At 36.7% G+C, this 12,492-nt stretch overlaps 2 protein-coding genes and 1 pseudogene across 2 annotated transcripts; 1 reads left to right on the forward strand and 2 right to left on the reverse strand.

The window, feature by feature from the left end:
- Positions 1–497: 497 nt before the first annotated feature.
- LOC120145156 (heterodimeric geranylgeranyl pyrophosphate synthase small subunit, chloroplastic-like) lies at positions 498–2,412 on the reverse strand. Its single transcript, XM_039159047.1, has 2 exons — positions 1,981–2,412; positions 498–1,229 (listed from the first exon to the last, which is right to left on the reverse strand). Exons 1-2 carry the CDS (start codon positions 2,338–2,340, stop codon positions 561–563), a joined length of 1,029 nt encoding a protein of 342 aa, XP_039014978.1. The 5' UTR covers positions 2,341–2,412; the 3' UTR covers positions 498–560.
- Positions 2,413–2,950: 538 nt separating this feature from the next.
- Positions 2,951–8,935, reverse strand: LOC120145383 (annotated as a pseudogene).
- A 1,054-nt stretch (positions 8,936–9,989) lies between these two features.
- Positions 9,990–11,131, forward strand: LOC120145384 (F-box protein SKIP23-like). The gene has a single exon (XM_039159232.1). The coding sequence runs from the start codon at positions 10,013–10,015 to the stop codon at positions 11,129–11,131; it is 1,119 nt and encodes a 372-aa protein (XP_039015163.1). The 5' UTR covers positions 9,990–10,012.
- Positions 11,132–12,492: the final 1,361 nt, after the last annotated feature.

Raw genomic sequence — 12,492 nt, forward strand, 5'->3', positions numbered from 1 at the left:
TCTTCCTGATGGATGAGGGGTGAGCACGTCAGGATAGTCATCTGTATATATTTTAATATTTTTTTTAATTAAAAAATTATTTTCATTTTTCCTTAAAATTATAAATTTACCAATAATGTAAAACCCCGCCATATATACCTCATAATTTGATGTCCGTCATTATATCAAATTTAGTGGTTTTCTTGTAATGCCTTGTCACGTTAAAAACCATAAATTAGACGTCGGAGAAACGAGTCATCGTGTACTTGAATAAGCTGAGCCACACCATGGCCAAGAAAACGAATCACCGAGGATTCAAAAAATCCCGAGTCACAACCGACTAAAGGGGTCTTATTTTCCGGATTAGAGCCTCCCATATCGATAGGAGAAAGGCAACAAAGTAAGTAGAAAAGAGCACCAGCGACAAGACCAACTCCGGTCATCAAGCGGCCTGAGACAAAAGAGGGTCAGTTTTTTTACAATTCACCAGCATGAAGTGTATCAATAACTTGCAATCATCAATGTAAATTCACCAGCATGAAGTGTATCATCGATTTTAGATCGCAGAGAGAAACAGCATATCATTGACTTAAGTCACCGACATTGAAGCCTCTATTAATAGCGTAATCTATGAAGCTATATAGTGGTGCCACACGGTCACCATACTTTTCAAAGCCATCCAATTCGTTCTTAGCCTTAGTTCGAAGCTCTTCTATAATCTCCATAGACCTCTCGATTCCGTACAAACTCACGTAACCTTTACGTTTCTTTTGGTGCCTCTCAATTCCTTCCTCTTCCATCAATTTTGACTCCAGAACATCGTTCACCACTTCGTACAATACACCAACAGCTCTTCCGTATCTCCTCAACCTCTCTATCTCGTCATCTTTGGCGCCAGCCAACAACCCTCCACACACAGCGGAGCACTCGCCCATTGCACCATATTTTTTCTCTTGGATAAAATCAACAGAATTCAGGCCACCCTTGAGGTCTAGGAACTGCCCTGCAGTCATGCCAGCAGATCCCACGGTGCGGGCAATCTCGGCAATCACACGCAAGAGGCGGAGTTCGGGAACAAGTTCGGGAGGCGTATACATGACAATATGGCGGAAGCCAAGAGGGAAGAGTGCATCACCAGCAAGGATTGCCATGTCAACACCAAAGGCTTTATGGTTCGAGGGTTGGCCTCTACGTTCCGAAGCATCATCCATGCATGGAAGGTCATCATGAATGAGGGAGGCAGCGTGAACCTATGAAAAAGAAGAGATCAATTAAAACTTGCACTTATTTAAATGAAGTTTCAATAAAATTATAAGAATATCACACCATTTGGTACCAGTTTAAACTACATACAGACAACGTAGAAGACGACTTCAGTCCAAATAGAAGAGCTTGCACACGACAAATCAAAGATGTTGCCAGCCTTTCACTTCAACATAGAGATTGGTTATCGTAGTGTCCTTATTTCGTATTTGGATGCTTAATTACTTAGCAAAAAGATGATATACTACATAGTAAAAGTAAAACAAACTAAAAGATGAAGTTAAATTTAAGTCTGAATTCCATGGCCAGTGAACCTTATAGAGTGTACTAAGAAAACAATCAGTTAAGCTGAATTTATCGAATAAATCAAACTGCAAATATCAAAAGTAAAGTGCACAATAACTAGAAAATCATTGTAAACGATCCAGGGACATTTTTCATTCCATTCAAGATTTTATGTTAATTTGAACACTGACATAATTATTCAAAAACAACCCAGAAATCTTTTCCCGTAATCAACAATAGATCTAGCTGGAAAAAATGATCAAATCAACCTGATTCTCTAAAAAAAGGCATGAAAAGTAAATCAAAATTCAATATTCCAAGCTGCATCTACTAATGTAAGAAATCATATCATGTATTTAAACAGATACCCAAGTGATCATATCATATAAACAGTAAGTTTATATAATCTGAGAAACAAAGGAAATTTGGATAAAAGGGAGAAAGGGGATCAACCATTTCAAGAGCACAAGCTGTAGGAAAAGCAGCTAGGCGATTATCCGCAAAGATTTCATAGGCGGACACACACATGACAGGAGGGGATCGCTTAGCACCCTTTGCGAGAACAGAGTACCTCATGGCTTCGTAGATCTGATCTGGGTATTTCACTGGGATTGCTTCTTCAAGCTTTTGAGTGATTTCTGCATAAAGGGTAGCCCAGTATGTCTTCAAATCGAATTGGGTCAAATTTGATTGACCGCTTGAAACTGAGACGGATGGTGACGAAAGGCATCGAATTGGGGAGTGCAAATTCTTGGATTTCTTCGTGAAGTAGAGACTTGGAATCGATGTTAACACGGTTGAAAAAGCCATCATTTCTGTGTTTTTCAACCTCAGTTTTTTTTTGGCTCTTTTCTTTCACCAGTATGAGGTGAACCAAGCTTTCATTGTTAGGTCAATCTCAATTGCTATGATTTATCGAAAGTTTCGACATCAAAAGATAAAGTTTTTAGTACGGAAAAAGGTTAAATGACAAATATATCACTTAACTTTATTATCATTTCTATTTTGAATATCAAAGTTTATAATCTTTTAAAGTTTATTACTATACACTAAATCCTGAAAATTTTAAATCTTCTTATTTTAATCGAGTCTAATTTTAACCTCTGTTTCCTCTTAATCCCTTATGCTAAATCTTAAAACAATGAATAAATGTTCAAAATTTCATGCAATGTCTACTTATCAGATTCAGCAGGTTTTTAAGATGATTAATATTTTAGGTATTCTTTAATTTGATTTTATTTAAAGAAATCTGCTTGGTATGAATCTATGTAGAATCCAGTCTTTTGTATATAATCTTGTGGAAATAAAAATGTATAAATTAACACAATTAATCATAAGGCAAAGCTCATACCAAATTAATTATGTAAATTGGATTATGGCATAGCAGCACAACTGTGTTTGAAACCGGAAATTAGACTATGTTAACAATATTTTTGTTCTTATATACAAATGCTGTAGGTTTGTAGCCTGTTGGTTACAAGACAAACTCTTCTTTCAGACAAGACTTAAGTTTCTCAACTTCTGTCAGAAGAGAGGGATTTCTCTCGCAAGCTTCCCTCAGCCTTTGCAACCTCTCCTCTACGTTGCTCCGCACCGGAACAATCGATGGCTTCGTATATCCGATGAACTGCAGCAGCATTCCCTGTATTCATATTCCAAGAGAATGAAATTCAATACACAGAGAGTTGATAACGAACCGATGCATTGTTTTCATATTTCAAATGACTTGTTGAACCAGTGCAGAGTTTCGAGAGCTTTTCGGAAATGTTGCATACCTCATGGTTCTTCTTCCTGGTGTAGTCTCGCAGTAGGGACTTCACGAGTTTATTCCGTAGCAACAGCCTGTCACTTTTGTTAGAGATGAAAACAAAAGATGAAAGGTGATGCAGAACTAATGTGAATGCAACTGATCCCCGAGTTGTAGCTTTGTCAAGGGCACCGGACATTCGCATAAGCCTCCAAAATCGCTTCATTCTCCTGTAAACAACCAAAACTCGACATTCTCATACATGTAGCTGGCAAATAATCTCCACAAGTATTTTTTCCCTCAAATTATATCAGAAACAAAAATGGAGTTCACTACCGAGTTAACTACGGGGGTTGGAGTCAGATTCTACTTAATGAAAACTCATTATTTCTACCTCCACAGTATTTACGATTTCGAAATAAACTAATAAAAGCATTCAATTACATTAGCCTACACAGCAAATAGCTATGCACTCTAATAGAACATAAAAATAACAGATATCATGGAGTATCTCAACAGGTTCAAGGTATCCTTCAGCCTCTCCCGGGCATTTCTGCAAGGGTGGAAGAAGTTCAAGAACACGAGAATTAGACAAATCATTCCGGGCAGCCAGTTGTATAGGAGCTTCAACACAAAGGAGTAGATATACTGCAACTTGTCGATCATATGTCAAATCACCAATAGATAAAGCAGCATATTGCTCAACAAGAGTATCAATAAATGTTGAGCAACTTTCATGAATTTCTCATTGAAACCTCAGAAATTCTACAGTATATTTTTCTCCGGTCTCTGGAGTTAAACCGGAAGACATTTGAAATAGTTTCACGTCTTCCCTTAGACCTTTCCTCGTCAAGAAGTTGTCCATATAGCTCTTGCAAAGATTCATAAACATCCCTAGTATTCTTATCTTCAAGCACAGCCATTCCAACGAGTAATATGATGGATAATGAATGCAGTTTCCAGATTACAGTAACACTGCAGACAAGAACGTGGAGAAGGCTTCCAAACCTAAAAGGAAAAACATCCCAGCTCTAGAAACTTCAAGTATATGACCAGGCTCCTGCAAAATATTTTGTATATCAGAGGCCTTCCCAAGCCCAGCATGTTTTCTATCACATAAGGTTGATATTGGACTAAGAAACCAGTGCATGGGAAGCGGCAGCTTCTGGTGGGCCCATTCTGCCATCAACGAAGTACAGTCGTGATCTGGACTCATCTTTGATGTGTCCAGATCCTCTGGTATGGTTTCCAGAGGAACACTACCCCTTGGTGTTTTATCTACACTCGAGGCTTTCAATTTTTTCTTATTAGACTAAGACAACCATCTATTTCTGAAGTGAGAAGCTAATATTTCACTGAAGAGCATATAATCATCTTCTTTGTATTCCCACCCATATGATTTTATACTCCCCTTATCCTGGATAAAATGCTGAATGCAAAGATCCAGGTACTTTAGCACAGGTACTTGAAGCATAACATCCAACGCTTTCTCCACGATGACCTTGTCTCTTGGTCCAGCAATTAAATATAATCCTAAAGCAGAAAGGATTATTTCCCTGGTAAAGGTCCTCTCTTCATCTAAGGACAAAACTTCTATAAAGATAGTCTGGAAGATTTCAAGCAACTGACTGAGCAACCAAGCATCTGTTTGTGCCAATAAAATAGTTTTTGACCAAAATCCTCCACCAGAGGCACCCCGTCAAAGCCCCACACCAGGAGCAGGGCCGCCTCTACCAAAAATCTCAACTGACCGCACAAAGTGCCATTCTGATGCGACTAATTTTGAGAAAAATATCAAACACACATCTCAATTCAAACAATGATTCCACCAGTACCCCCTTTGCAAGTATGTTCTTTTCATGATATAAATTGCATACTTGAGAAGGATTACCGACTACAGTCTTTGTTTACTGGATCAAATTGTTAATGTATATAACAACCTGGAAGAAGCCATGAAGGCAACATAGAGCAGCAAATGATGTTTCGAATTCACTTCGCTTCCTTAAAGAACAGAGATGCTCAATAAAAGAATTACCAGCAGCCAGGCTAGTTCCATATTGTGCACTGTCCACATCTGTAAAGCTCAAAAAACCATTTCTAATAATTTCAAGTCCAAGCTTAGGAACAAAATCTGGCAACCACGGCATGTGACCATCATCTTCTTGGAGGTCCATGGCATCCTCAGGGATCACCTTCTCAAGCACTTGGGAAAGCATGTGCATGACAGCTGAGTACACCCACAATAAGGGAGAGGAAGATTTATCATGAAGAATATAATTTCCCATTATTCCATCCTGAGAATCAATGAATACAGACTTCAATGATATCCATTTAACAGCTAAATCAACCATTGGTCCAACATGGATCCAAGACGAGGTTTCCACATTATCATCAGCACCCATGCTATCACTTAGAATTCACTTAAAACATTGTTCTCAACCGGTTTTTCAATTGTAAGAGGATTTAACCACAAGCACAAGGCATGAAAAATGTTGGAGAAGTACGATACACAATACCCATGCTGAATGCAAACCTTCCAAAAACGTAGTTGTTCAACCATTAGAGCAGATGAAAGTTCACAATTTTTCTTCCCAATTTCAACCATTGTTCCAGAGAATAAGGATTTTGATACTTTTGATGCAATTGACATGTCAGAGCCTGGAAAATCCCATTCTCAATGAACTCGGCACAGTTCTTCCGGTCTGATTGTGCTAGCACCTTTTTAACAAAAAGGATTACATCAATATAAATTCATTACGCTAAATGGTAGGAAAATAAACCATTTAAAAAAATAGAACACATCACATTTTTCATTATTTTCTCCAAACACAGAAGATGGTCAGGCAGCCTCATAGTCCTCTATTCCAAAAACAAATTAATAGAACCTTACCTTCAAAAGGCAAACAGATTTAATCTTAGACAGATAAACCTCCATACTGCTATTTGCAGTAAATCGGTGAACAACAGTTTGAACTAGTCTTTGACACTTCATTATTGCATTTGCACCCATTGGGGAATGTCTTGCTATTGCGACTAGGACTGAAATCATGCATTCTTCCAAAGTTGCCATCGGTTCAATCTGGAAACATGAAAAAAATACATATCAGAAATATCCCACAACCTAAGCATTGAGCTTCCGGGAGACACACTATGGCTGTCCTGTTGGGAGTCAGAACAACTAAAATATAGACCTATCAAATTAATCTTGAGATTATTGTACAACTTATTGGTTTCAAGAGTCTCATGCAACTATGAAAAAAGAAAAAATATCTAAACATGTATATCGGCATTAGAGAAAAAGAAGATGCTAGCACAAGAGTCTAGATCAATACAAAATTTGAATACATTTAAGAAAAACCTGATGGCAGGTATATCAAGGAATTAAGCAAACAGTTATTGAAATGGATTGATTGAACAAAAAAATGTCACCTTCCAAAGATATTGAATCCTTGGAAGGACCGGCAGCAAAATCTTGCTGGGGCAACAACAACGTCATCCTGAATTGTTTGCTTCCCTTCAGTTTCATCTTCCATGATACCATCACCATAAAGAAGAATATTTGATGGTTTTGCACAATATTTCCAAAATCCACCATGAAGGAAACCAACATCAATCTCAGGTTTACTTCAAAATATAGGAGCAGTATAAGTATCCTTCATGTCAATTGCTGTTTTCTGCAAATCATAACAGTTGGTAAACTCTGCATTACATAAAGACATAGAAGAGTAACGTGACTTAAAAATAAAAATTTACCTCCAAAAGATCAAAGAAACACTGATTTATATCACAACTCAATATGCACTGAATAACTTTGGCGCTTGCTAAAACAACAGAATTGTGATTATCATCAAGAGACATCCTACATATATCAAAATATTCAATTAAGGGTAAAGAATATAGAATAAAACTGATTTTATGAATCAACATCTACATTTTAACGGGAAATAGAACATGTGACCTGACATTATTGGCATTTTGAAAAAAAGAAAGGAAAAAAAAATCATTTAACCTTAATGATAAGATCAGTCAGGTTCTGGGCCCAGTGCAAAAGCCCAAACAGCTTCCAGTCAACAGCACCGTCAACAATGTTATTATTGGTCAGAGTAGAGCCAACAGAATTGAGCTGAATATTAAGTAATGCCTTATCAAGCACGGATACAAGAAGATGCAGTGCAAGAGCCCGTTCACCTGGAATATAAATTCAACAATATCAGTAAATAACTGGAGATCAAAACAGTTATATCAAAGATATACTGTAACAATATTTAGTATTTAAAATACACAATATAACTGTAAGTCATCAACATAACTGCATTTGCTTTGAATATCTAAATGTTATCAATAATCTGATAAATAAAATACGAACTAACCGTGCTTCTTGTGAGTGCAATTGCTTCTTTAATTGTATCCTGCTGCTCCTGGATCCCCTTCTGTCCGTAAGAAATTGCGTCCAGCAACATTTTCACCACTGTAATACAGTACCAAAAGGAAAAACCAAAACGATATTAATTTCGGTCATCTGCTGTTCCTTCTATGTCTAGTATTCTTCTACAAATATATTATCTAGAAAGCTGAAGAATACAGACTTTTGATGAACAAATAAACTTTTGACGAACATGCTCTTGTTGGTGCAGTTGAAGTGCGTCATCTATGTCCATTTCAATGACTGAACAAGCATTCAATTCACCCCTCATGGCTTTGTCAGTTTTAGCCAGAGGCCTATGGGCATTTAAATGTGATCCTACATCTAAATTCATACAGTCTATATCTGCATGTGCACCAAAGGCTTCTCCATCCACCTTTTGTCTTACAGTTTTCCCAACATCAGACTTGTTTGCTTCTCTTCCCTTGTTAATGGATAAATTATCACTCTGCGTTGCCTCTTTCCAAAGGCTAAGATCCAAACTCTTTTTCTCTTTCCTCTGCACCGGTTTAGCAAAAACTTATATGGGATCAAAGTTAGCAAATTCATTTTCATCTCCATCATCTTCTTCAACAATATCGCTATTGTTGCTTCTTGGAGTCCTATGCTGTTAAAACAAGTCCAAATATCAGCTCAAGCAACTTCTGATTTGAACAAATAAAACCAGTTAATTATTTAACACAAGGAATATAAAAACCAAAAACGAACATCATCGGTGCTAGTATTAGTTGACTGCCCCATTCCATAGCCATGTCTTTTAGGCTTTAAACTTATGGTTTTGTCTTGCTCCTTCAAGCAACGACCTTAGCCAAATTTGTAGCAACCAATGACACTGAATTACCAAATCAGCTAAACTTCCCAGAGTAAAAAGCTACAAAGCTACCCCTTTCGAGTAACAAATCAATAAAATAAAAATACAACATAGAACGAAATCATTGCAGTGGCTTACAGGACCCTGAGAGCGGTGGCGTGCAACAGGGAAAGGGAGCACTGAGAGGCGAGGCGGTTGAATGGGTTTACTAATATCATCGTTTGAAACAATACCCTTTTCGACTATGTTCCCAACTAAGCTCGAAGCATCATCGTCTCCATCGATTGAGTTGCTCCCAAATATCTTCAAAGAAGCAGCTTTTATTTCAGTTCATTTGCTTTTATGGCTGCTTTGTTGCTCCTGCTTCTTCTCCATATGTTCCAGGGTTCAAGGGAGGTTTCCTTCTGGCTCTTCCGTGTAAGTTTTCAGCCCAAAGGAAAGCAGTTTCTAACTTGATGCCCCTAACCCAAAAGGCTCACATGGCTTTTTTTTTCTTTCAATAGTGCAAATATTTTTATTAATTAGTCTAACCGGGCAAGTTAGATTTTATTTTGAGAACTACGACATTTATTACAGTAAATCTAAAATTCGTCACAGGTAATGAGTTTTATTAAAAATATTTTTTTAATAGTCTCAGATAGATATGTTTCATGCGAGTTAATATTTTATTATTTTTATAGAAACTCGTCATTTCAAAATGATAAATCCTGTTAGAAATTAATTTTTTAATTTTTTTTGAATTTTTAAAAAATACTCGTCGTACAATGAATAACTTTTTAAATTTTAAAAAATAAATCGTTGAAACTTATCACGTCGAGGTGACGAGTTTCATCAGATTTAATTTAAATAAAATTTAAAAAGATAAATAAAATAATATTAAAAAACTTAAATAAATAATTTTATTACAAACTAATATAATAGATAATAAAATTTATTTTTATTTTCTTAGTTCTTGATGATGTCGAGGAGTCGTTAAATGATGATGAAGCGAGACTCGTCAAGTACGTCAGGATCGTTCATCTCGATCGTCTTCATCTTCATTTGCTTGTTGAAGATGAGGTGTACTAAACGTCACTCCACTTGAGATGCACTTTCAAAATATGGTTATGGGTTTATGTTGAAGAGCATGACCAACACATAATTTTATGTTAAAAATGAACTTTTAAAATTTTAGAAAAATATAAAATTATAAAATTTAAAGAGTAATAATAATTAATTATCAATAAAAATATAAATAAATATTTAAAATATATAATATTTTAAAATTTGTAATGGACAATTATTCTATCCATCTTCCTCTACAAATCTCTTGAGCTGAGGTAGCATGTGGTAGGAGTGTGATTTTTGTAACTTTTTATAAAGATACTTTCAGTAAAGAAAAAACACAGGCAGATTAATTATATATTTACTCTTTTTTTTTTCTTTGACTTCTATAATGTCTTTACACAAGATAAAAACGAACGCAGACAAACGGTAGCCCATTGCAGATCTGAGGTCAATCCCAATGGCAGACTGGTCGCAACTCCCACCAGAACTTCTACTACTAATCGGCAAACGCCTCGACACTCGATTCGATATTCTCAGATTCCGATCCGTCTGCTCTTATTGGCGTTCATCTGTATCTGTTCCACCAAAAGTTTACCCTTACCCTTTCCCGACACATCTCCCGTCGAATACCTTCGGTAGATGCGAGAACTATCTGAGCGACATTACCAGACACACCCTTTACCTTATTAGACCGTCCCACGGCAATCAAACACAAGCCCCTGCTTGCTGGCTGGTCAAAATCAGCGATGGAATGGGACTGTTCAATCCTCTTACGGATTCTGAGCTCAAACTTATTCCAGATAACTTTTCATTGGATTTAAACAAGTTTCTTGTCATTGAATTAGGCCATGAGTATACTGTTCGGCGTGGAGAATATATCGATCATCCTTTAGAGCCCCAACATCGGGACTACATACAGAAATTAGTCTACTCACGGTGTACCGATCGTGATGGTTTTATAATGCTTACCCGCCTTAGCTGGTACCGCCTGGCTTCTTTGAGATCGGGTGAAAATGACTGGACTCTGCTTGAACCTTCAGTGTATGGTTATCATATTATTTCCTTTAATGGGAAATTCTACGTCATGGAGAAACGAGGAAGAACTATAGTCGTTGACCAATCTTTAAACGTTAGTTTCTTGGGATATATAGGCTCTTGGAGCAGTATAAAGTGGTTGGTTCAGTGTGTTGATAATTTGTTGGCTGTTGAAATGCTTTATGATTCCGATGGTGAAAGCCGTGTGAGATACGGTAGATTAGTAAGGGAAAATGTGGTTGGTTTCAAAGTGTTCAAGATGAATGAAGAAGAACAGAAGTGGGATGAAATGGAAAGTTTAAGGGATCAAATCTTGTTTCTGGATTATCGTCAAGCGATTTCCGCATCCGCTTTCCAATTCGGATGGGGTAGAGGAAACCTCATCTTCTTCTCCGAATGTGTCTCGGGATATGCAGTATCCGAAGATAGGCGTATGTTTGTGTTTGATATGGAAACTGGTACCGCTAGTCCTGTGGAGGATTGCTCTGCCTACTGTAACTTGATCTGGCCACCTCCAAGATGGGTTACTTCTCCAGAATAAGTGATTTCTTGGACTCAAGTTATGACCAACTCGACTCATCCAGTAACATCTACTTCTACAGAAACTGAATCCCATTTAGCTATCTCTCCAACAGGAAATGTCCCGGAGAGAGTGACTTTTCTGCAGGCAAAGAAGTGGAGGGCCAGTGTCCCTCTCCAAGCTCAAAATGCAGGTTCAGGTTTTGCTGCTTCTAACAAGCTAAACATTTCTCTACTTCTTATGAATGCAAAGTTTTCTATTTGACACCGGAGCCATGCTTTCTAAGTTCATTGTTATTAGCTAGTTAGGTATGAAGTCCATTTGCAAGCCTCCTAGTCCTATGAGAAAATTACTTGTTTGAGTGAGCTGCTTTCAAGGGAAGCTCTTTTCTGGCTCTTGCACGTAATAAAAACTTGTTTTCACTAGGGTGTTCAGATCCAATTCGATCTAAAAAAATAATCAAAAATAGATCCAAAAAACCGATAATTGAAAAAACCCGAAACCGATTTAGTGTGTTTGGTTTTTTTTTTTTAAAAAAACCGATCGATTCGGTTCGGTTTGAAAATCTGAAACCGATCCAAACTAAACCGAACCGATAATCTCTTACCATGAATGTAAGATGAAAAAATCTTGGCAATCGAGCACCACCGGCATATAAAGTCCTTGCAGTATTTCGTAAATGCAGCCTTTTCTGGGTTAATAGTGTTCATATCTGCCCAATTTGAACAATTACACTCTTTAAACAACTGTTGCATATCATCTAAACTGTTGTTCTACTTATGGCTTTCTAGAACCAGATCCTCAAAACCTCGCACAATGCTTCATACCAAAATCATTAAACATGTAAATAATTCTTAAACGGCCATTAAATAAAAGAATAACGCAATTAACTCCAGTAATTCGCATAGACTAAATAAATCGCTTGCAACAAAATTGAATCAGTACACGTTCAAGTCGAATATTCTGGAAAATCTAGCAAGATTAAGCTGAGATTTTGAATTACGAAAGTAAGTTAACCAGCCTAATAAGTCTATCTACAAACTGTTGCTGAACTATTAATGTGAACAAACTTCACAAGCTTACATTTGTTAAAATATATATTCTCTTTGTAAGTTTCACAAGCTTGCATTTATTAAAATATATATTATCTTTGTTTTTGTTATACATATGTTATTTTTTTTTTATAAAAAAAATTTAAGAATTATTTTAAAAAATTAGAATCTAAAACCCGTATAAATCTAAACCGAATCAAACCACACTTAATTGGGTCGGATCAGATTAGATTTTTTTTAGAAACATCCAAACCGATTCAAACCGAAAACATTTATACTTTCAAATCGAATGAATTTTTAACCAAAAATTGATCTAAACCGATCGCGAAC

This window comes from Hibiscus syriacus, unplaced genomic scaffold, assembly GCF_006381635.1.
Source record: "Hibiscus syriacus cultivar Baekdansim isolate YM2019G1 unplaced genomic scaffold, ASM638163v2 tig00110893_pilon, whole genome shotgun sequence".
In the NCBI taxonomy this organism is placed as follows: Eukaryota; Viridiplantae; Streptophyta; class Magnoliopsida; order Malvales; family Malvaceae; genus Hibiscus; species Hibiscus syriacus.